Raw genomic sequence first — 21,193 nt, forward strand, 5'->3', positions numbered from 1 at the left:
CTCACAACTGTTACTTTAATAGGGTTGGGTGCCGCTGCCAGATCCCAACACAGTGTTTGTAACATACAACAGCAAAGCCCAGAGCAGACTCAAACACTCTTTCAGCTGCCCACAGAAGTGGCAGAGCTGGCATTTCCCATGTTTCTCACCTAGGAACAAGGAATTACAGCAATGCTGGTCAGGAGACCGGTTACACCACTGACCAGCGAATTCTCTCCTTGGGAGGGAAATCATCGTACTGTTTCCCAAAGCGTGTGTATAAAAATATTTAATAAACCCATAGACTTTTCCAAGTCTGCTGTTCATATTTTTCTCCTTCTGCTGACAAGTCATTAAAGCTTGTCTATCCCCTCTGATGCCTCTGCTCAGTTATGGGAATTGACTAACCTCTAGGCAGAATCTCTTGCTGACACAGAGCAGTATGGAAGAATACTTTCATACCAAAGCATACACGGTACCTTATGCACATACAGGTGCGCAAGGTACTCTGAAGACACAAAACCTAAGGAAATGTGGTTTCATGCAACCCATAACCCAGAGATTCACATTTTTCAGGCCAAAAGAATACTGGGTGGTGGGCTAGGTATGCAAATTGCTCCTAATCAACAAGTATGTCATCTGGCTATTGAGCACAACTACATCAACATCCCATTCTTTCATCTAACAAAACAATGGGAAGGAAAAAATCCAACAACTGTGTTTTAGAAGCTAGCAACTCTTTGTTCCAGTCGCTCACTCCTGTAACAATATGTAATTTCTTCACAGAATCTCTTAGTCAACATGAGATTCAGATACCAAGAAAATAATTTAGTAAGCAGGTCTACAGTGCTCAAGAATATACACAGAAAAAAGTTTCATCTTGTTCCAGCCAGTATCTTTCCCAGGTTTATTGCCTGTTATAATCTGGGCAGCACATCCATTTCTCATACCCTCCAAGAGCTAGCAAGTAATTTTCCATAAGCTTTCTCAAGAATGAGATAAAATTAGGTGAAAGTTGTTGGGTGAAAGGGTATCTTTTTGCAGGAGCAAGTTACACAAGGTTCATCTAATTTTCAAGAGAGTCAGCAGCTACACAGGCTGCCTCTGGAACAGACCGACCTGCATTGCAGACACAGCTACGTGACAGCTGGAACTGGCATTTCTGAGAGCCAGGGAAGACTGGCTTTTAGCTGTCAACAATTTTGGCAAGGTTTGCACTGAAAACCACAGCACTCTAGAGCAGTTAAACTGTGGGAGTCAACCAAAAAGTGTTATCACCATGTGAGCCAAGTCAGGGGGAAATCTGCACACCCACACTATGTGCTCTAACACGCCGGACTAGCAACTCTATTTTTAACCAGGTAGACTGTGCTCCAGGGCACGTTAGGGGCTTGATGTGCTAAGGTAGCTGGTGTCAAAATGTCACACCTTTTAGGAAAACAGAGCAACACATCCTGAAGAACACAGGCGTGAGTACAAGGCAAGAGAACAAACCCACCCTCAGGGATAGACAGGCTAGGGCTCTATCGTGCTACACAACTGATGAAATAACGGATGCTACAGATTTATGAGTAATACTAATACAGTCATACCAGCCATCTCCATGGGTCTGAATACGGGCTGTGATTCAAAGCACAGGTCTCTGTCGTCCATCGTCCAGGACTCATTGCGATCGAGAAATTCTTTGTAAGACAGCTTTTCATCCATGATTTCTCCTGGGAATACTGAGATTAGAGAAGAAAATGACACAGTCAAAAGTGAAACATTAAACTGAAATATTTAAAATAGGTTACGGCATGATATGACATTCAGGGGCCAACAGTAACATGAGCTGTTAGCCAAACCAGAGACCATGAATATTCATTTGTTCCTGTTTTGATACAACTCTTCAAATATAAGAAACAGAGTAATGGGAATTTCTGCATCTTGATACACATGTAAGATCAAGAATGGACTCACACATCAGAGTGCTGTCCTGCTTTCAAATGTCACACAATTCACACCAGCTCCTCACACTCATCTTTAGGGAGATTTTTCATTAACGTAAGAGCTGGAACGACCCTCAACTTGCAAGGCGTAGCGAAGCTTTCCTGTCTGTCAATACAGAAACGCTGAACACAACTTGCTCATCAGGTCACAGTGGGGAGGAGGGCAAGCCAAAGCCCCATACTCTCCTGCTCAGGCATCAACTCGTATGCACCAAAGCTGACCATATTTACAAAAATGTTAGCACCACCACAGACATACAGTACCCACAGGATGGTTTTGCTCTCTATTTTACTAGGAAGACAAACTCCAAATCATTTAAGTGATAACTTTTCCCTAAATACTTCAGAGGCCTTTATTTGTGTACCTTTATATTTCACACTTAAACCTAATCTTCCCCCAGTTTACAATAAAGACAATTCTCTGAACACATAAACACCTGATGGTTTGTATCTGACCAAGGAAAACATTAATCTTTCTTTGTTGCCCATGTTAAAAACAGCTGCACTGAGACTAACAGCTTTCAGCAATTTGAGACGTTAGTAGAGTCAAGTATTTTATTACCAAAGCTTTGGTAGGCACCTTCCACAGCCTACAAATGTCCCACAGAAAAATGCATGGAAATAAAGAAGAAATTAGACTACATAAAACTGCATAAATAAGGTTTGTCACAAGGAATATTGAAAATATACAGGTTAGCCTCTTCCTGAAGTCCTTACAAGCAGCTAGAAGATATGTAGAAAACTAAAGCAAGAAAGCTCAGCTGTGAACTGAGACACCCTCCAGCAGCAGCACTAAGACACACTGTGGGCTCTCCTCTTCCTCACCTTCTGTGCCTTTTAATCTTTCTGTTTTTAATAACATCTCCACTTTGTTCCAGCCTATTCACTCCTCCCAGCACGGCACCTTGGGATGAACTAGTGGATAAACAAGAGTCTGTAGCATCCCTACACTCCTGCCACAATACGCAGACGTACAAAACACTGCCAACAGCCCCAGCTGCACCAACATCTTCATGAACAAGGGGATTTCACCTCTGTCCTGGGAGGCTGGGATTTAGAGGTCCCTGAGAGTGCTGCAGCCCTCTAAATCCCAGTACTGTGCCCAGCTCTGGAGTCCTCAGAATAGGAGCGGGGCCAGAGGAGGCCACGGAGATGGCCAGAGGGCTGGAGCCCCTCTGCTGTGCAGCCGGGCTGGGAGCGCTGGGGCTGTTCAGCCCGGAGAAGGGAAGGCTCCTGGAGACCTTATGGAAGCCTGTCTATACTTAAAGAGGGTTTATAAGAAAGATGGGGATAGACTTTTTAGCAGGACCTGCAGCGACAGGACAAGCAAGGGGCAATGGTTTCAAACTAGAAGAGGAAAGATTTAGATTGGACACAACGAAGAATTTTTTTATGCTGAGGGTGGTGAGACACTGGCACAGGCTGCCCAGAGAGATGGTTGATGCCCCAGCCCTGGAAACAAGCTGGACGGGGCTCTGAGTGACCTGATCTAGTTGAAGATGTCCCTGCTCACTGCAGGGGGTTGGACTAGATGGCCTTTACGGGTACATTCCAGCCCAAACATTTCTGTGATTCTATTCTGTGAAGCAAAAGCAGCAGCTAGTTGTAATGGCTAGGACAGGAAAAAGCACTAAGGCATAAATTAAGCTCTCCTTGCAAATAAGAGACGTATCAATAAGTACAGCATATGAAAGCTAGCTATAAATACAAAGTTTGATTTACACTTAAAATTAATGCACAAAAAATCCTGATCTACAGCTGTGTCAATACTGGCTACTCTATTGTAGCTCCCTCGTAGTCTCAGCTGTTACTGCAAAACACCCAATTACTTCAGCTTTCAAAGACACTGCCAGATCCTGCAGTCATTTGAAAGAGACCAAAACATAAGTCCTAAAGTTTTCAAATATGACAAATGCAGTGGCAAGGCTCAAACCAAATAACCAGACTAATGACTTTTAAGATTAATTTTCATTTTAAGAGACCTGAATTTGTCGACTCTTCTATTGACAATATTGGACTTTCAAACTGATTCCAGTTTCCAAAAAAATATTTTTTTTTCTTTCTTTCTTTCTCTCAGACCAACTCTTTCTCTCCTTCCCCAATGGAATATGCTATGCGCTCTTGCCAATACACCTCTTTATGTTTTTAATATTTTTAACTTCACTTAGGCTAACAATATTACTTGCAAGACTGGAGCTCAGTAAAGGAAATTGATAGTGTGCCTCAAAACATACCCCTGAAGACGACCCTTAATCCAGTGCAAAACTGCAGTTAATAAAAGCAGAACCAATGTTAACACACAGAAAGAACACAACAGAAGCAATAATTAAAAACACAATGCTGGTATACAAAAGCAACAACCACTGCCTTTTCTAGAAGGGTGAGGTACCAGCTAGCTGCAGAGAATTCATAGCAAGGTGGAACAGAGATTCACAGAGAGACTGTAAAAATTATTAATAATAATAAAGGGAGAGAAAGCAAGAAAGATGAAAGATGTCTTTTGTGCTTTTTTTGGTCTGTTTACATCACAAAATAATGAAACAATACCAGTACAAATCAATCAGTGGTTACGGCAATTTGATCAGATATTTTGTTTTTACAAGAACTGGAGAGGATTCAGTTAAGTTAGAAACACAGCAAAATCTCAGATTAGTACATAAATACTACTTCTCATAATTAAACGCTGGAGTTCAATGACATGCAGTGTCCCTGGGGTCTAAAACTTTGCAAGGTCAGAGGCATATGACGGTCTGCATATTCCTATTTTGAGTCATTAGCAGCAATACACTTTAGCAGGGACTTCACAGATAATCCCCAGGAAAGGCAGAAGAATTAATGAGCTTTAACTCCCTTCAAGGCATTACATGAACTGTGGCGTGACAGACAGGGCAGAGGACTAGGGTAGCATTTCTCTACCTAAATTCAGAGGGAGGCAGCAATGGTGTCACCAGGATTCAGTTACCAGCAGCTGGGCTCCGTTGGCGGGCAGTGGGACACGGGCTCTCCCAGCCCACGCTGCACCCCAGCTTGTCTTCCTGCTCTGGCCAAAGCCCTGTGCTTGGGTGCTTCCAGCTCCAAGGTGCCCTGGACAGGGATGTCCCAGCTGTGCTCCATTTCCAAGGGGGCTGAACAATGTTGTACCAGATGTGCCATGCTGTGGCTGCGGTGAGCAAAAAGGAACTGGATCTTCAAAGGGAAATGAGACAGGCTATTCACAGGATGGCTCGTGGCACCAGTGTTTGAACTTGAGTGTCCCACAAGAAACAACTGAACAAGTAACTTGCTGGAAACATGGGTTTTTTCCTACTGAAATTCAAAATGCAGAGAACGCTGCCTACCAGCCCCAGGCTGGGTACTGACACACCATGACAAGATGAGCACTAACTACAGGAAACAATATTATGTTCTAACAGAAGTTCGCAATAGTGGAAGAGTTCCTATTCAGACTGTAATCCAACTAAATAAAAATAAAATGCATTTATTTTTTACCCTTATATGCACTCTGAGGGTCAGAGAATGGTGATTCAAAGTATAATTCTAGTAAACACAAGATCTTCTACTACTTCGCTTCCATGTAAACACCACCAAGAGAAAGCACTGAAGAATAGCGTTTGAATAAATTCAGTTTCTGACCATCAGCAGAATTATTCCTACCTCTTGTGCTACAATCCTGCAGATGCCACAAGCACCCAAAAGCAGTGCTGATTTGGCAGGCGGACAGTGCTTTTCTGCCAGTGGCTTTTAGCTATTATTCTGCTAAATGACTACATTTGACATGGTTGACTTGGAATCCCAGAATGGTTTGGGTTGAAGGGCCCTTAAAACCCCCCCAGTCCCACCCCTGCCACGCGCAGGGCCCCCTTCCCCCAGCCCCGGTGGCTCCCAGCCCCGTCCAGCCTGGCCTTGGGCACTGCCAGGGCTGGGGCACCCACAGCTGCTCTGGGCAGCCCGTGCCGGCGCCTCGCCGCCCTCACAGGGAAGGATTTCTCCCTCAGCTCTGATCTCCGTCTGCCCTCTCTCAGCGCAAAGCCGTTCCCCCTTGTCCTGGCGCTGCAGGCCCTTGGGAAAAGCCCCTCCCCAGCGTCCTCGCCGGCCCCTTTGGGTGCTGGAAGGTGCTCCAGGGTCTCCAGGAGCCTTCCCTTCTCCGGGCTGAACAGCCCCAGCGCTCCCAGCCTGGCTGCACAGCAGAGGGGCTCCAGCCCTCTGGCCATCTCCGTGGCCTCCTCTGGCCCCGCTCCAACAGGTCCGTGCCCTCCTTATGCTGGGGGCCCCGGAGCTGGAGGCGGCGCTGCAGGGGGGTCTCAGCAGAGCGGGGCAGAGGGGCAGAGCCCCCTCCCTCGCCCCGGCGGCCACGCTGCTGGGGATGCAGCCCAGGGCACGGGGGGCTTTCTGGGCTGCGAGCGCACGTGGCCGGGTCACGTCCAGCTTCTCGCCCACCAGCACCCCCAGTCCCTCTCCTCAGGGCTGCTCCCAACCCATTGTCACCCAGCCGGTGTTTGGGCTTGGCACTGCCCCAACCCGGGTGCAGGACCCTCACCAGAGAGGACACAGAAGCTCCCCAGGCCTGGCTTTATGGCAGCTCTGCTTCCTCTGGGCACAGGACGGGGTGCAACTGTGCACAAGCAGCACGCAGGAGAGGGAACGTGTGAAGGCGATCACCCCTCACATTCAGCAGAATGCAGCCTAGGTAAGGCTAGCTGATCGCTGACTCTGAGGGTAGGTTAAAGGTGACAATTTAAGCAGAAAATATTTTATTAAGACAGACAATGATTGTTTAGATTTGCAAAGTACTTTGAAGATAAAGTGCCACTACGTGTGTCAAGAGACATTATTATTTACAATTATTTGTGGTACAGGATAGCAAGGGATTTAATTATGTTCTATTGTAAATTCTTCCAGACAGAAGCCTGTCATTTGTTTGTCTATAAAACTCCATTTAAAGCAAAAAACCCAGAAGACTGTGAATGTCCTTGTCAGTGCAAGGAAGAGGCTTGAGAGCAGTTAAAAAAATTTGACGTGAACTTTCTCAAAGATGAATGTAACTGATGTTTGGATTGGACCCACGCTAAGCCTGATCAACTGTACAGCACACATTGACTGAAATCCAAATATTTTAACTAAATCTGTTAATACTAGACCACAAATACAAATACTAGACCACAAAAATGGTATATTGCCATTATTAATAGATCCTCACAGGGGAAGAACATAAAATTAGGGTCCCAGCGAACCAGAAGCAAGCCAGAAGTATACAACAAGTAAAACCTCTACTTTTTTTTTTTTTTTTTTTTTTACAGTGGACAGGTTGCATTCGTGCCTTTAAATAAAGGGATGGGAAATCTCCCTCAGCCATACACCTTGCTGGAAAAGGAATGAGCAGGACAGTAAGGCAGCAGAAAAATAAGAAGTGTAAAGGGAAACATTTACATCCAACATCAGATGAAATCAAATTGCTATAACCGCTGGGCAAAACTGCATTGCTATTTGCAAATCTTTAGCTCTAGCAAAAGCCCTAAAAGCCAGGTGGAAAGAGGATCCAAAAGCAAAATCCAAAAAAAAAAAGGATCCAAAAAAAAAAAAGAGGATCCAAAATTGCCTCTGTCAAATCATCAGAACTATAAAAAGACTTGCATATTTTCATAACATATGCTAATCAATAAAAAAACAAAAAAAAACCCAAACCAAACCAACCAACCAAACAAAAAAAACCCAACCAGAACAAACCCACCATTGCTTTCCAGCAGAAAAAACGACGTAAGAAGGAACCCAGTCGGGTGCCCGAGGCAGCCGGGTCAGGAGCAGGCACAAGGCTCCCGAGACCAGAGCAGCCGCTCATTCCCCTCTGCCAGCGACGTGCCTCTGCTTAAGCTGATCTTCACCATGCAAGTGCCAGGGACAATGCAAGCAGAGAACAAAGATTGCTGTATCAGAGTAAGCGTTAGCAAAAAACCCCTTGCTATTCCCAGTCCAAGTGTCTTTCAACACTACGGGCCATACAGCTAGAAAGTAGACACTTCCAGCTTCTGTGCCGTCCCCATCCCATCCCAATACTCCGTTCCTCCTTATCCAAACAAGTTTGGTGGAACATGAGAAACATGATCTCAGAAACACAGTCCCAAGGACTGTAGAAAAAGAGGATTTTTCAGTTCCAAACCCAGTTCTGCAGACCCTCCTAAAAAACACAGTCTATATGTGATCTACAAATAAAAGACATAAAAGCAAACAAAAATGACTAGCCAAACTCTTACGATAATAGATTCTGAAAGCACCTATCAATATGTTTCAGCAGCAGATAGTGTACTTAACACAAAATGTAAATTTGACAGATCCCACAAACCTGGAAAGTAATTTTAGCAAGCATTAAAGCTTGCTGATAGTTGAAAATCCGGTTACGACTGTTGATAATATAAACCAACGTAGGATTACAGCTTACAAAGTTTGCTTAAAGAAAAAATACCATTAACAACATACTTACAAAGCAAAGTTGCTTCTGAAAGTAAAAATATGGATCCCATGCAAGTAGCACCTTCCCTGAACTGATCCCACAGCAGGTTCCCGAGAAAGAGCACAAAACATTTAGTAGGGCTGCTGACAGCGTCGATTTGTTTGTTTTATCATTTGCTCTGCAAAGATCAGCTCGGTCACATAAACCAATTCAGAAGCTAATCCATACAAAACAGCACTTTTGACAACCTACAACACCGACGCTCCCAACACGGACAGCCTACTGTGCTCAGACCTCTGGAAGAAAAAAATATCTGTACCCACTAACATGCAGGACATCACACAGTGAACTTCCAGCAAGGAGCACTCTTAGTAGGGGATTACCATGATAAAGCCTTTTCGCTGCAGGAGATGCTAATCTTGATAGGTCACCGACCAGATCTCTAGCTAGAGGTCAAGTATCTTCAAAATTAATGAGTCTGCAGCCGTGAGATGTCCCTGCCAGCACCAAGTCAAGCAAACAGAAAAAGAGAAGCTTAAGAGTTTCATTCATATAGCCGATCTTAAAGCTAATTTGACCAGATCACTGCACTGGTTTAGTATCTTAAATGGATGCCAAGTTTGTGTTGCTGAAATCGCCACCAAGACCGACAGTTTTGCCAGTCGGCAGAACAAGCCATGCCCTGCAATAAATTCTCAGCAATCTCAAAAGACACTAAGTCCATACCTCCTCTGCAGAGTATGGTATACTACCACCTTTACAAGGAACTTTAAGAAGCATTGTTAGAAAGCAAGTTTGGCAACATGCATATTTTTTATATTCTGCATGAGATTTGGAGCTGTTTTGGTAGCACTCAGTCTCTGCGTGAGGCTCTGCTCTGCACAGCTGCGCTCAGCAGGCTGCTACGGAGAGTCACCGACACGAGCAACTTCCAACTCCCACCACGCAGATTCTCAAGATACTTGCCTGTGTGTCGTCTCCATTTTTTTTTTATGCACACAGAGGGGTACTACCTCCAATATGCTAACCAGAGGTGTTATATAGGATAGGAGGAGGCATGGAACATCAGGTAAAAAACCCTACAGGCAGCCAAGACATTCTGGGTTCTCCTCCCCTCGCTCAGGACATTGATGCATTACGCAGGGTAAGGGATACAAAAGCCTCACCTTAAAGCTTTACACAGTACCTCTTCAAAGATGCTCAGCGCTCCCCTTGTGCATGCTGGCTTTGCAGTAAACAAAGAACCTCACAGGAGTATCTCCTCAGTATTTTCTTACGTTTCATTGTTTTGCAACATAGAATATTTTTCTACTCCAGTTCAGAGTGCAGGGTCTTAAACCCACTGGAAATTAGTATTACAGACAAGCTTCACTAATACCCAAATTCTAAGGCATAAACACAGACAGCTACGTGGAAAAGGATGTAGATCAGCCTACCAAAGGAAGTTTGTACCTTTTTATCCAGGAGGATAAGAGCTCAAGATTAAAAGAAGGTTTTGCATTTAATAAATACATAAAGCATGAAGCTGGCAGCCTTGCTGGAGAAGAATTTATCAAGACTAGAGCTGTCAAACTGGTTACTTCCTGCCCAGTGACTTTCCTCTTGTCAAACTGAAATACAGGCAACTCCATTTAAACTGGGTTTTTGTTTGTTTGTTTTTAAATAAAAATCTGAGGGAAATTGAACACTGGACAGGTTGCCCTGAGAGGTTGTGGAGTCTCTGTCCTTGGAGATAACTCGACACTCAGCAGACAGAGCCCGAGCAGCCTCCTCTGGTTTCCTTGCTCTTAGCAAGGGTTTTGGACTCAAGGCATCCTTCCAGCCTCCTAAGCCTTCACAGGCACTTCAGCTGCTGCTTTTGGAGAAAAATGTTTCTGCCCTTGAAAAAGATAAAAGCTTAACTACCAGGAGCTAGTGCTGAAACCAAATCTGGCTGAGCTTACACTAAATACTTTAATTTGCCGCAATGAGAAGCAAATTAAGATCCACCATTGAGTCAGATGGGAGAAAGAAGATCAGCAATATATTACAGGAATAGAGGGCATTTCAGATGGCGCTGACAATTCACGAAGCATTTTACTGCTTTCCTGCTGAAATTCCATGCTGTTATATAATCCAGATTGCTAAAAAAGCTCAGTGCGTACGACTGTCAGAACCAGTATCTCCTGACTTTAAGGATGCAAAGTCAGTAACTTCAAAGTTCAACACAAGGTTCACATTTTTCCTTAAGAAAAAAAAAATCTGCAAGGAAAATAAAATGCAATTGTTACAGTTTATTGTATAGCTTTTTTTCCTTACTTATTCTTCCCATAGAGGCACTTCTTCAGCAGCAACTGCTTCACGATCAACTGAAAAGAAGAACCAGCGATGCACAGAAAGCACACCTCCCACCCTCAGCTCTAATTGCTGTACAAGCGATGTTTGTTCTCATGCTCCTGTTTCCTGCTGGGAACGTCAGATGCTCGGGAAGTGAGTAATCCATTAGCGCATCCCAGACATTATTGGGGAAGTCTCTATCGATCACCAACAACGCTCTGGACTGCCATGCAGGACAGCTTCCACCACATACTCTCTTGGGATTCCTCCATCTAGAACCGCACTTGATAGACTCTACCTTTTTTAATAACGAAGGCATCTGAAGTCCTCTTTTTAAACACAAGGCTCTCTAAAGACTTATTTCCACAGCATTGCCATAGGCACATATAAACAGAACAGCTCTGCCTAGGAGATTTCTTTTACCCATGAAGTGTTACTCTGAGCAGGTATCTGCTCGGTGAATTAAAAGGATGATACTTGTGTTTTCTGCAGGAAGATGAGGATTACAGGAATGCTGCCCATGTTACCAGGCATTTTAAAAATGGGCACTTGAAGCATGGTTCAATATTTTTAGTTTTTGCTGTTCTTGGGCTTTTTGTTTGTTTTTTTCTTAAGTGAGATTTTGGAGAGCTAAGTGATACAACTCAGACAGTTTTACTGTTTTCTTGGGCTTCCTTCCTAAAGCTAAGGGCCTTCTGCATATACTTCAAAGTGAGTATTTCAATCCAAAGCCATGCAAAAAAACCCACAAACCTGTTCAACAGGCCCAACACAAGATGCAGACAATATAAAAGAACATCTCTACATATAGAAAACCCAAAGCAGTAACACCAACACTGAGTCAGCTAAATCACTCCCCCATCCCCTGGCCTTGGATCCAGCCTCACTAATTGAGAAGAACAACGTACAAGAAGGTATCTGAACATCTTGAGCAGGCAGCCTTGCCCAAAATTTATGAAGCTGGAATAAGCAAACTTCTGAGGCTAAAGACTCACAGCACGGGAGCTGCCAGCTTCTTATGATGGGGGGTCCTAAACCCAGTATGCTGGCACCAGAGGAGAGCCCAAGAGATGTGAGGACCAGGTGGTGGAACCTCACCCTCCATGCTGCCAGCCCGGCCACAGCTCCTGAGCTGAGACCTCGTGCTTGTGGATACGCAGGTCTGCGAGTGTGAGCAAGGAGAGAATGATAGCAAGTGAAGAGAGTTTTGTTTGAAATAAGTATAGCTGGCCTTTCCATAAAAGTCTCACACCGAGTTGTGTTGCTTTAACATCCTACAAAAGCCTCCTGATTTCAGAGCAATCTGGAAGCCACCAGCACAGCATGATGCTGCAACAAGGCACAAGGAAGGAAGCCCCAAAGAGTTTTTGCGGTGGACTACAGCCCCTCCATGCTCGGTACTACCCCTAGCAGGGAGAGTGTGTCCCTTACACTGTCACCACAAGCCAGTGACACTGCAGTTTACAGCAGCAAGCTGTGACCCAGAGTGCTGTCATCCCTCATTCTGAGCAGGAAAAAGTTATTTCCCCTGAAAGGGCTGTTACCAAATTTAAACAGCTTTGTACTGATTCAGGGAATGCTCTGGTTCAAACACATAATTCTATCTCCTCGAGCAGAGGCTGGAGCAGCATCCCAGACGTGGCAGTTGCACATGTTGAGAAGACTGACTGCTCTAGATTAATCCAGGGTCAAAATAAGTGCACAGTACTTCAGAGAGAAGCCTTTGAGAAGAGCTGAAGCAGCAGCAACAAACCAGCATAAGGATTCGTTCAGCAAAGGTCAGTGCTGAGCTTAATGCTCAAGCCCTTCACACACAGATATACAGAGGCACGAACTGCCACCCTGGAGGGGCGTACGGGCTTTGCTTTTCAAGGAAGACAGGTTTGGGAGTCCTTTTCCTCCAGGCAATGGAAGTAGACTCCTGAGCAGGGACACAGGTCTCCCCCAAACCTCTGGAGTTGTGGGTGGGGAAGGACGAGAAAACATTACTACAGGGACACGATGCACCACAGATGTGCCACCCAAAAGTCTGGGCAATGAGCAGGAACCACGGGTGCTGTGCATGAACAGGTGGTGATGTTCAAGCCCTGGCCTCGAGACACGTGCTGCAAGGCACCTCTGGGGTACATGGGCACCCCATGGAACTGAGGACCAGAGGACTGCTCAGCAGTGAGCAGCCCAGGCACAACCTGCAGTCCAGCCGAGATGATGGGCCAGTCCCTGGGACACATTACAGGGAATCCTGAGCTTCAGCTGGATGGAGGTTAATAGCTAAAGAGGGTTCAGGACACCATGAACACCGACAAGCAGCTAATGCACACTGCAAGTAGGGACTGGGACTTTCAAAGCACAGCGCCCCCCGCCCGCCCCCAGGAAATCCAGGAGCCAGAGAACAGATTTAAAAATAAACAAACACCTGAGGTATAAAAAGCCAGTAAAATTCTTGAAGAAAACATCCCCTACATACTACCTGATGATGATTTGGTAACTTGTGTTGAGGAACTCCAACCTCCTCTAAGCTTTATTCTTCTGTACCAAGACCAAATCACATCTACCCAAAAATATCATGAAAAATAAGCCTGCAAATTTCTCTTCAGCTAGACACAAAATGCTTCTTTTATCTTTAAGATAGCACAGGATTTCTTCTTACCCATGCCAGAGAGATTAACCAATTACTGTTCTCTCCAAGAAAAATATTTCATTTTTGAGATGTCTTTTCATGGGTCAGTTAAACATCACACGTTCCCCATATCCCCAGACCGTCTTCCATTTGCCTGCTTGACAGACACTGGGCAGAGCAACCCAGCCAAGTCGTCATCAAAAGCAACTGGAGCAGAATAACTGCCTCTACCTCCTCACACACACCGCTCCTGCGAGGACGTGGCCGCTGCTTTCCTGTGCCGTGCTGCATTTCGGTTGTGATCTGCTAAGTTCCCAGGTTCTCTCCTGAAAACCTCCAAGTGCTTCTCTGCTGAATTCTTTCTTCAAATGTAATCGGGGCCAGAGAAGAAAGTAAAAATAAATAAAAGTACTTACAGTCTCTATCAAATGATCACAGTCTCCAACTGTATTCTTTCAGAAGTCAATATTTACAGACAGAAACACATACAGGAACAAGGTCCATACACCATCACATCTCAAGTGCCCAGCCAACTACTTGAAAGCGATCCACTCGTAAGTACTTTTCAAGAGCTCTTTCTCCAGCTGAGGAGGACACAAAACTGGCTGTCTCTTCTCAAAACTTTTAACAAGCAAATTGCATCAAGGGCACATTCTTACTCACCGCACCTCATCTTACCTACACCTCATCTGCTACCTTGCAAACAAAATCAGCCTGAAAGACTGTTCTCGGAGCAGTGCCTCCTGTTTATTACCCTGCTGCTCTCTAGCTGGTTGTAAGCTCATGGTTTCATCATTTCTTCTAGTATCCTTTCACTAATTCAAATAAGGTTGCCAATTAGTAATGCTTCATATCTCTACCCTGGGTACGGTGCTTGCCCTGTTCCATTACCTGGCAGCTCCTGCCCCATCGCCACGAGTTCCAGACGGTGCCGTTGGTTCGGATGCTCACCTTGCTTGTACTCTGCTGTGTGCCACGGCTTGCTGTTGAGGCCGACGCTACCCCCTGTGAAACAGTGCTACTTCCCAAATGAAATAATAAAAAGCTCAACTGAAGGACACAAGGCTTTGAATACTGCAGCATTTTTTGCATCATTTTCTCCTCCACCCCTGTTTAATAGTTTTTCTTTCAACCTTTTCTTATGTCTAATAAATTAGAAAGTCCCTTCATTTTGACTTGTGTACTTCAGTAGCTGTAAATCACTATGTACCATAATTTGTGTAGTTTTTAAATCTCTTGAGCTATAAGTCCTAGCTTCCATTATTAGTTTCCTCCTTTTTTCCAGGCCCTTTAAAGAACCCCTGACATAGCCACCTTCATAACAGTCTACAAACGTCTTGCCTATACACATGAATCTTGCCTTCAATAGTTTTTTAGCATTTCATCTTCCCAACAGATTTAACCCATGAGATCCCTGACTGCCAAGATAATTTCAATGCACTATCATTTTCTGCCTGCTGCTCATACCTTTACTTACCTAAAAATAGCCAAACCTATCATGCTTGCTTGCTTTCCACCTTTCCTTCTATCCTTACCTTCATTCAGCTCTCATAAGTAAAAACATGCATAGAGACAGCACCAGCTTACTTATTAACCCTTCTCCTAGTTAAAAAAATCTAAAACATTTATTTCAGATATTTCTAGACCATAAGTCAACACTTAGCCAACACTTATCCCCAAATCCAGACGCCCAGAGCTGTTAGCAAGAAAGCCACTCGGAAGACTAAGAATGTATTATAAATATGCATGGAACCTGGGAACTCTGAGAAATTTTAATGTAATACTGCTCTGTGTTCAACCGCATGGTATCAGTAATTCCATCCCCAGAACCGGCAGTGTTTGATTGCTGCTTAGATTCAAAACGCTTCGTTTCTTTTGACCTACATATTTTGGCACTTTCACTCTTTCCCCGCTTGCTTCACATGAGATCCACAGGAACCATTCACAAGTGACATTATATATTGTCATTCTCAAAACATATAAATACGTACAGATACATATATGTATACACACACACACACAAGTGTGTGTATATATATATCTCTTTTCCACTGCTTCCTGAACCCCATCTGTGGATGCATGCACAGAGAAGTCCCCATAAGCTTGTTCTGCAGAATGAGATAGTGATAAAGGAAATAAGTGCTTAAAATAGAAAATTTCCCTTCAGCATTACAGTCATGTTTGTTTAATGCTGAGATTATAGCCCGTTTCTCAGCCTATGTTCACACACGTTGTGGTGACCTACTTTCCGCTTTTAAAATCCCATGGCAGAGCGGCGAGCTCACATGAGGAATCAGAAGCAGTCAAGAGAAATCTGCCACATTTGTAATATAGTTTTATGGCCATTAATCCCAGCTAGTGTCAAACTAATGACACTAGGGACATCAAAGAATGAAGCCCTTTATATAATACTAGAAGAATCTACAATTCTATTACTATTTATTCAGGAAGCTTCTGCTTAGAGAATGAGAAAAGTGACATGCTGTCTCTGCTCTTTTGAAATCGTTATAATTTACAGTCTTGTAAAGAGTCAGCCAGTTTTCTAGGAATTTTTTAATTCCTCACTAAGGAGTTTTTGGTGGTTTGTAGTGCTAAATAAACCTTGTCAATACTATTTTCTCTCTTTAAAACTAATACAAAGTACCTGAACAAGCCACTTGAGATCGAACACAGCCATGTGATGGAAGCAGTTCGCCTAAAAGAAAAGGCTGCTGCAGCTGATATTTGCATGGGAGCTCTCACCTACATCCTATAGACCCAAGATGGAAAGGAAAGAAAGAAAACAAAAATATTACCTCAGATCTCTGGTCTAATATTGAATTGTCTCACCTAGATGTATTTGACAGAGTCGGGTCTCAGGCAGAGAGCGAAAGCAGAACCGCTAATGCTCCGGCTGTTTGACAGTAAGTAGACTGGACATTTCCAGGGTTATCAGAAGACTTTCATGGCCCATGAAGCTCCAGCCACATCCAGAACCGCACTGAATGCACTGCAGGGCATTTCTGCAGTCAGGGCAGACAAGTCTTCTGTTTTGTTTTCAATTTAGGAAAAATACAACAGTGCACAGAAAGTCTGACCTTGAAACACAGCTGGGCAACTGCATTGCACCACATCTTATGAGCTGCCCCCCGCTCTGCAGAGGGATGCCAAGGTGCAACATGTGTCTGTTGTGCACTGGCAACCAGCATACTCGCAGCACCAACTGGAAAGCACATTCGAAGGCTGCAAAAAAAGTGCTGTACATCATTAGGCGGCAGGTTACCCCCAAGTATATCAATGAGGAAAAAAAGAGAAAACTCAAATCCCCCTCCCCATAATTTTATGTAGGTATGGTTTGAAACACAAAATTTTAATTAACCACTCAGTTCAAAGATGCACACTGAGACATCCTGCTCTAGTTAAGTTTGTTTACTTCATTGAGATTTAGTGCCGAAACATTTTTATGCAGCAGCCTTGGTAGGGAAGGCCCCACAATGATGGCATCCGTGGAACTCAGTTCACCTTCAACTAACCATAACCCTGAAGAGCAAACAGCAATTTATATCGTAGAATCCTGGAATGGTTTGGGTTGGGAAGGACCTGAAAGATCTTCTAGTTCCACTCCCTTGCAATTACTCCTTCAACAAGCAGGACTGCCTTTCAAGGCTAGCTTCTGAGTAAATCACTTCAATGAATACAAAATGATAAAGAATGAACAACCTAAAGAATAAGTAGTAAAAAAATTGATGTGACTCCTAAGACCAGCTCCTCTATAATCAACACAAAAACCACAACTGGTAGTTGAAACCAATAGAGCTTACATATTTTTATATATATATATATATATACACACACACACACACACATATATATGTATGTTTCTTTTTAACTGAAAGTCTGATCAGCTAAATCTAATCTTCCTCAACTCTCAGCTACTAAACTGGGCAACTCTAATTGGGATCTTTTACTGATTACTTGGTTCCTATTTATGCTGAATCTGAGACTATGGCTTTAGTAGAATATTGCATTAAACTATCTGAAACTTCAAGAACTATACATAAAAATGCAGAGTTTTCTTTTTTTTTAAGCAGAATCAATCATTTTGGTTGTTGACACACTTGATCAGTCCCTAAAACCTTGCAAGACTGTTTTCATGTGAGTGACATTTTGAAAGATAAGCTGTTTGCATCATTGAAAAAACAGGATAGTGTTAACATAAGAGATGTAACATAACCAATTTCCTAGACAAAACACGGAAGACTTGACTTAGCTGAAAGCAACGTATTTTTATCTGTAGCCAGGGGAAATGTTAGAGAAACTGGAAACACAGAGAAATGACATAAAGGTAAATAAAAAACTGGCTAAGTGAGAAGTGGCAAGGCAATGTCAAAAGGGATACTGTCTTGCTGGAGGAACATAACTAATTATTAGTCTCTGAAGATCAAGAAACCAGAATAACTCAGGCTTAAGATTTTTATTTTTAATCTTAGAAATGAGAAAGGGTCCTGATGAAATGAAATGAAGTGAAAAGATGAAGTCAGCAAACTGTCAGGATGCCATCCAGGGAAAGTTCAGTGATTTTGAGTATCAGAATGGTAGACATGAGACAAAGCTTGCCATTATGAAATTCAAAGTCATGCAAGGGACCAAAACAATGAACTAACAGGATTTATGCCATAAACAGAGAGTTCAAAGAGAAACACAGGCTGTGCTAACTACTCAAATACGGAAAGATTGAACTGTGTGATGAAGAGATGAGGGAAGGCAGGAGCCTGACAGGCAAGGGATGTCTGTTAAGAGAATGGGATGCGTTAAGACCACAGCAAGATTTCTTCAGCAAAACACACCACACAGCTCTGATCAGTATCCCGGGATCAACAATAAAAAACAATGACTTGGGACTGGAAGATGGACAAAAATATTACAGCTTTCTTGAATACCATGAAGAAAAGACTGAGTTCCCAAGAGGTTTAGCTCAGCAAAAAAAGAAGGGAAGGGAACTGATGCTTCTCTGCAAGTTTACTGGGGCAATAGTTAGGGAGGTGGAAGTGTTTCCTCAAACTTAAAGGCAATATTTGCACAGAACAACTTTCTAAGTAACCTTCAGGGAGTGGAAGCAGTGAAACAGTCCACGAGCCATGAAAGGAAAACATCTTTTTCAAGGGGTTTATTAAAGAAATCACTCCTCTACCTACAGTAGTTAGTATCTGGGTTTGATTACCCAAGAACATCTTTCCAGGCTCATGCTCACTTTGCAGCACTATTAATTTAAACCAGACACATTTCAAGTTTATTAATAAATATGCCTGGTGCTTCAGTCACCAGCAGTAAAGGCGGCACAGGACAGCCTCAAGACACACCAATGTGCAGCTCAGTGAAACACCCTGCCAGCAAAGGCACCGCACTGGGCTCGCCACTGCAGCATCCCGAAGTCTGACCCCAAAGTCAGAGTTTATATGTCATCCCAGTGAAACAGGTAAAAGGCTGGCTAGCCTTTTCAAAATACCGTTTGTGCCTTAGTTTCTCAGCAGGATTGATGACTTCCATAAACATCGAATAGAAGGCAGGCTGGGTTAAGTTACTAAAATTTAACCATGTAATTTTGGGCTGTAACCAGCACATGGAGTAAGTCTGAATTTTACAAAAGAGACAAATGTAAATACAACAAAGAGTTGTATTTACTTAATTATGTATGAAAATCTGGCTTCTCTTACTACTGTATTTTACACTAAACACACTGCAAATAAAAGTATGCTATAAGAATAAGTTAGATGCTTGCCTGTGTGTTAACTGCATCCATGTGACACTATCACTCTTTAAAACATGTATCTGGAGGGACTGTATTTTTCTGTAGGTTCAAACAGTAAATGGAAATCAGCCTTTCAGTTCTTCACTATTACATTTCAGATTTGTGCACTCAGTTGGTTTGAAGAAAACCCACAATATTATACAGCTTTACAATTAAACAAAGTCCATGGTTTGTAGAATACATTCACACTCAGAACAGAAACGTCTCGGCATGCGATCAGCTGGAACGTACTGACCCAGGCTAGTTTTAAAGGAATAACCTGAAAGGGAAGAGAGCCAAGGTGGTCTCAAGAAGCCAGCCCAGCAGTGTACGTGCCTGTTGCACAGGGTTGGGCTCTAAAGACTCTCTCCCTTAACCTAAGAAAGTTTGATCCCATCAACAACGTTCCACAATTGGCCTTTTTAACAAGTCATTCTGGTTTCCCCTGTCTGGCACCATCCCCCTTCAACAATATTTGCCAAAAAAACCCTAATTTCAGATTACCTGGGTTTGTATTTGGTTTGTCTCTATGCTGTAAGCCGTAACTGCAGCAGGAGCAATGGCAGGAAGTAGGATGCTGCTACAGTAGCGGTCCAGCTGAACTTGGAAAGGTGACAATGTGACACCATAATACTCCAATACAACAAGAATCCTATTTTAAAGCCACATTTTAATATTAAAGAAGCAGAAGTATCTTTTCTCAAGAGAAAACATTCTTACTTCACATCTCAGAGACACTTGACTAAACTGAATAGCCAACTTCGTATTATCTGCGTGTACTGGAGATGGAGATCAGATGCTTGTTCTCTGCTATCAGGAACGCCCTTGGACTTTCTACCCTGTTGACAAATTGTGTTCTACAGCAGCGCATCTTAAACTGGCACCAAGAAAGAGATTTTAAAGAACAAAAAGCGGTGTACCAATTAAGGCAGGATACGTGGCATCATATCAAGTACCCAGACACCTCTAACCCTTCTCCTCTGCCAAATCCCACTAACACGGAACAGTTCATACAGCCATTACAGAGAGATGATGAGACCCACAACAGCTTTCTGCTGGAAAACACTGTCACATCTCAGGTCCCAGTGCTCTGCCTGCCAGTTTCTGGTTGGGAAGCAACAACTGTAATGGTTGGCTCAGGAAACCCAAGTTATCCTGCCAGCCTTCCCGCTAACGTACCATGTGGCATCATCATTAAGTACCAGTGCATCTTCCTCTTGAATCTGGTAAACAGCCATTTAACATTAGAAGTTTTAATCTGCACAGAAAAAAGGAGTCCAGACGAATAAAATGCCATTGCTTAGTCCTACAGTCATCTCTGAGGAAACTACCAACCCTCTTAAATGCAAGTCACTGTTAAATCTCCAGCAGTTCAGAAAGAGCAGAGAAAGACAGCATGTTTAGCCAGACTCTGGTTTTTCAGGAAGCCAGACTAACCTGAGGGCATGGGAAAACTAACTTGTCTCAGAGAACTACAGAAAATTCTTTTTCAGAATAGACAGGTCAAATACAGTGTGCTCTAGTTAACAGGAAAAAGGTTAAATAACATAAGGAGTTACATGACAAAACAAAATCAAGCATCCCTTCAGGATAATTTCTTCCTTGAAGTGAATTATGTTTTGTTCACTTCCTAGAGTCTCAGGTCACTTCCGTGCCTTGCCAAGTCATTTCTAATTCCATAGTTGCCCACAGCATCAATTGTCTATGGAATTATCTACAGCCCTAAAGCTATATGATCACTCTTAAGGGAGCTGTTAATCTTGCATAGTTTAATAGGCATTGATTAAATGTGAACAGCCAGATGCCTGGTAAGAAATTTCAATTTCTACCCAGCCACCTCCAGGAAGTAGCTTATTTTGCCATCCAGTGCTGCCAAAATGAATGGCCACATTTATGGAACAGCCTCCTCGACAAACACCACAGTGTCTCTGTGCTAGGGAAACCACGCTCCTACCCGACTCGTTACAGCAGAACGGAACACCTTCCCTTGAGGAGAGACCAACTCTGACCTATCGAGTTGAGCTTTTATCACATCAGATGAAGGAAAGGATGTACCACACAGTATTCATCAACACAAA

At 43.4% G+C, this 21,193-nt stretch overlaps 1 protein-coding gene across 14 annotated transcripts in view; it reads right to left on the reverse strand.

Moving 5' to 3' along the window:
- MAP4 (microtubule associated protein 4) overlaps positions 1-21,193 on the reverse strand; it is a 170,785-nt gene that overhangs the window by 67,416 nt on the left and 82,176 nt on the right. For 13 of the 14 annotated variants that reach the window (XM_055803557.1, XM_055803551.1, XM_055803558.1 and 10 more), the window contains one exon: positions 1,572-1,703. In XM_055803557.1, the coding sequence (XP_055659532.1) occupies positions 1,572-1,703 (132 nt within the window). Of the gene's footprint in view, positions 1-1,571; positions 1,704-8,442; positions 8,731-21,193 lie in introns of those variants that run through there. The other variant, XM_055803559.1, reaches the window with a different exon arrangement.

Source organism: Falco peregrinus, chromosome 5 (genome assembly GCF_023634155.1).
Source record: "Falco peregrinus isolate bFalPer1 chromosome 5, bFalPer1.pri, whole genome shotgun sequence".
In the NCBI taxonomy this organism is placed as follows: domain Eukaryota; kingdom Metazoa; phylum Chordata; class Aves; order Falconiformes; family Falconidae; genus Falco; species Falco peregrinus.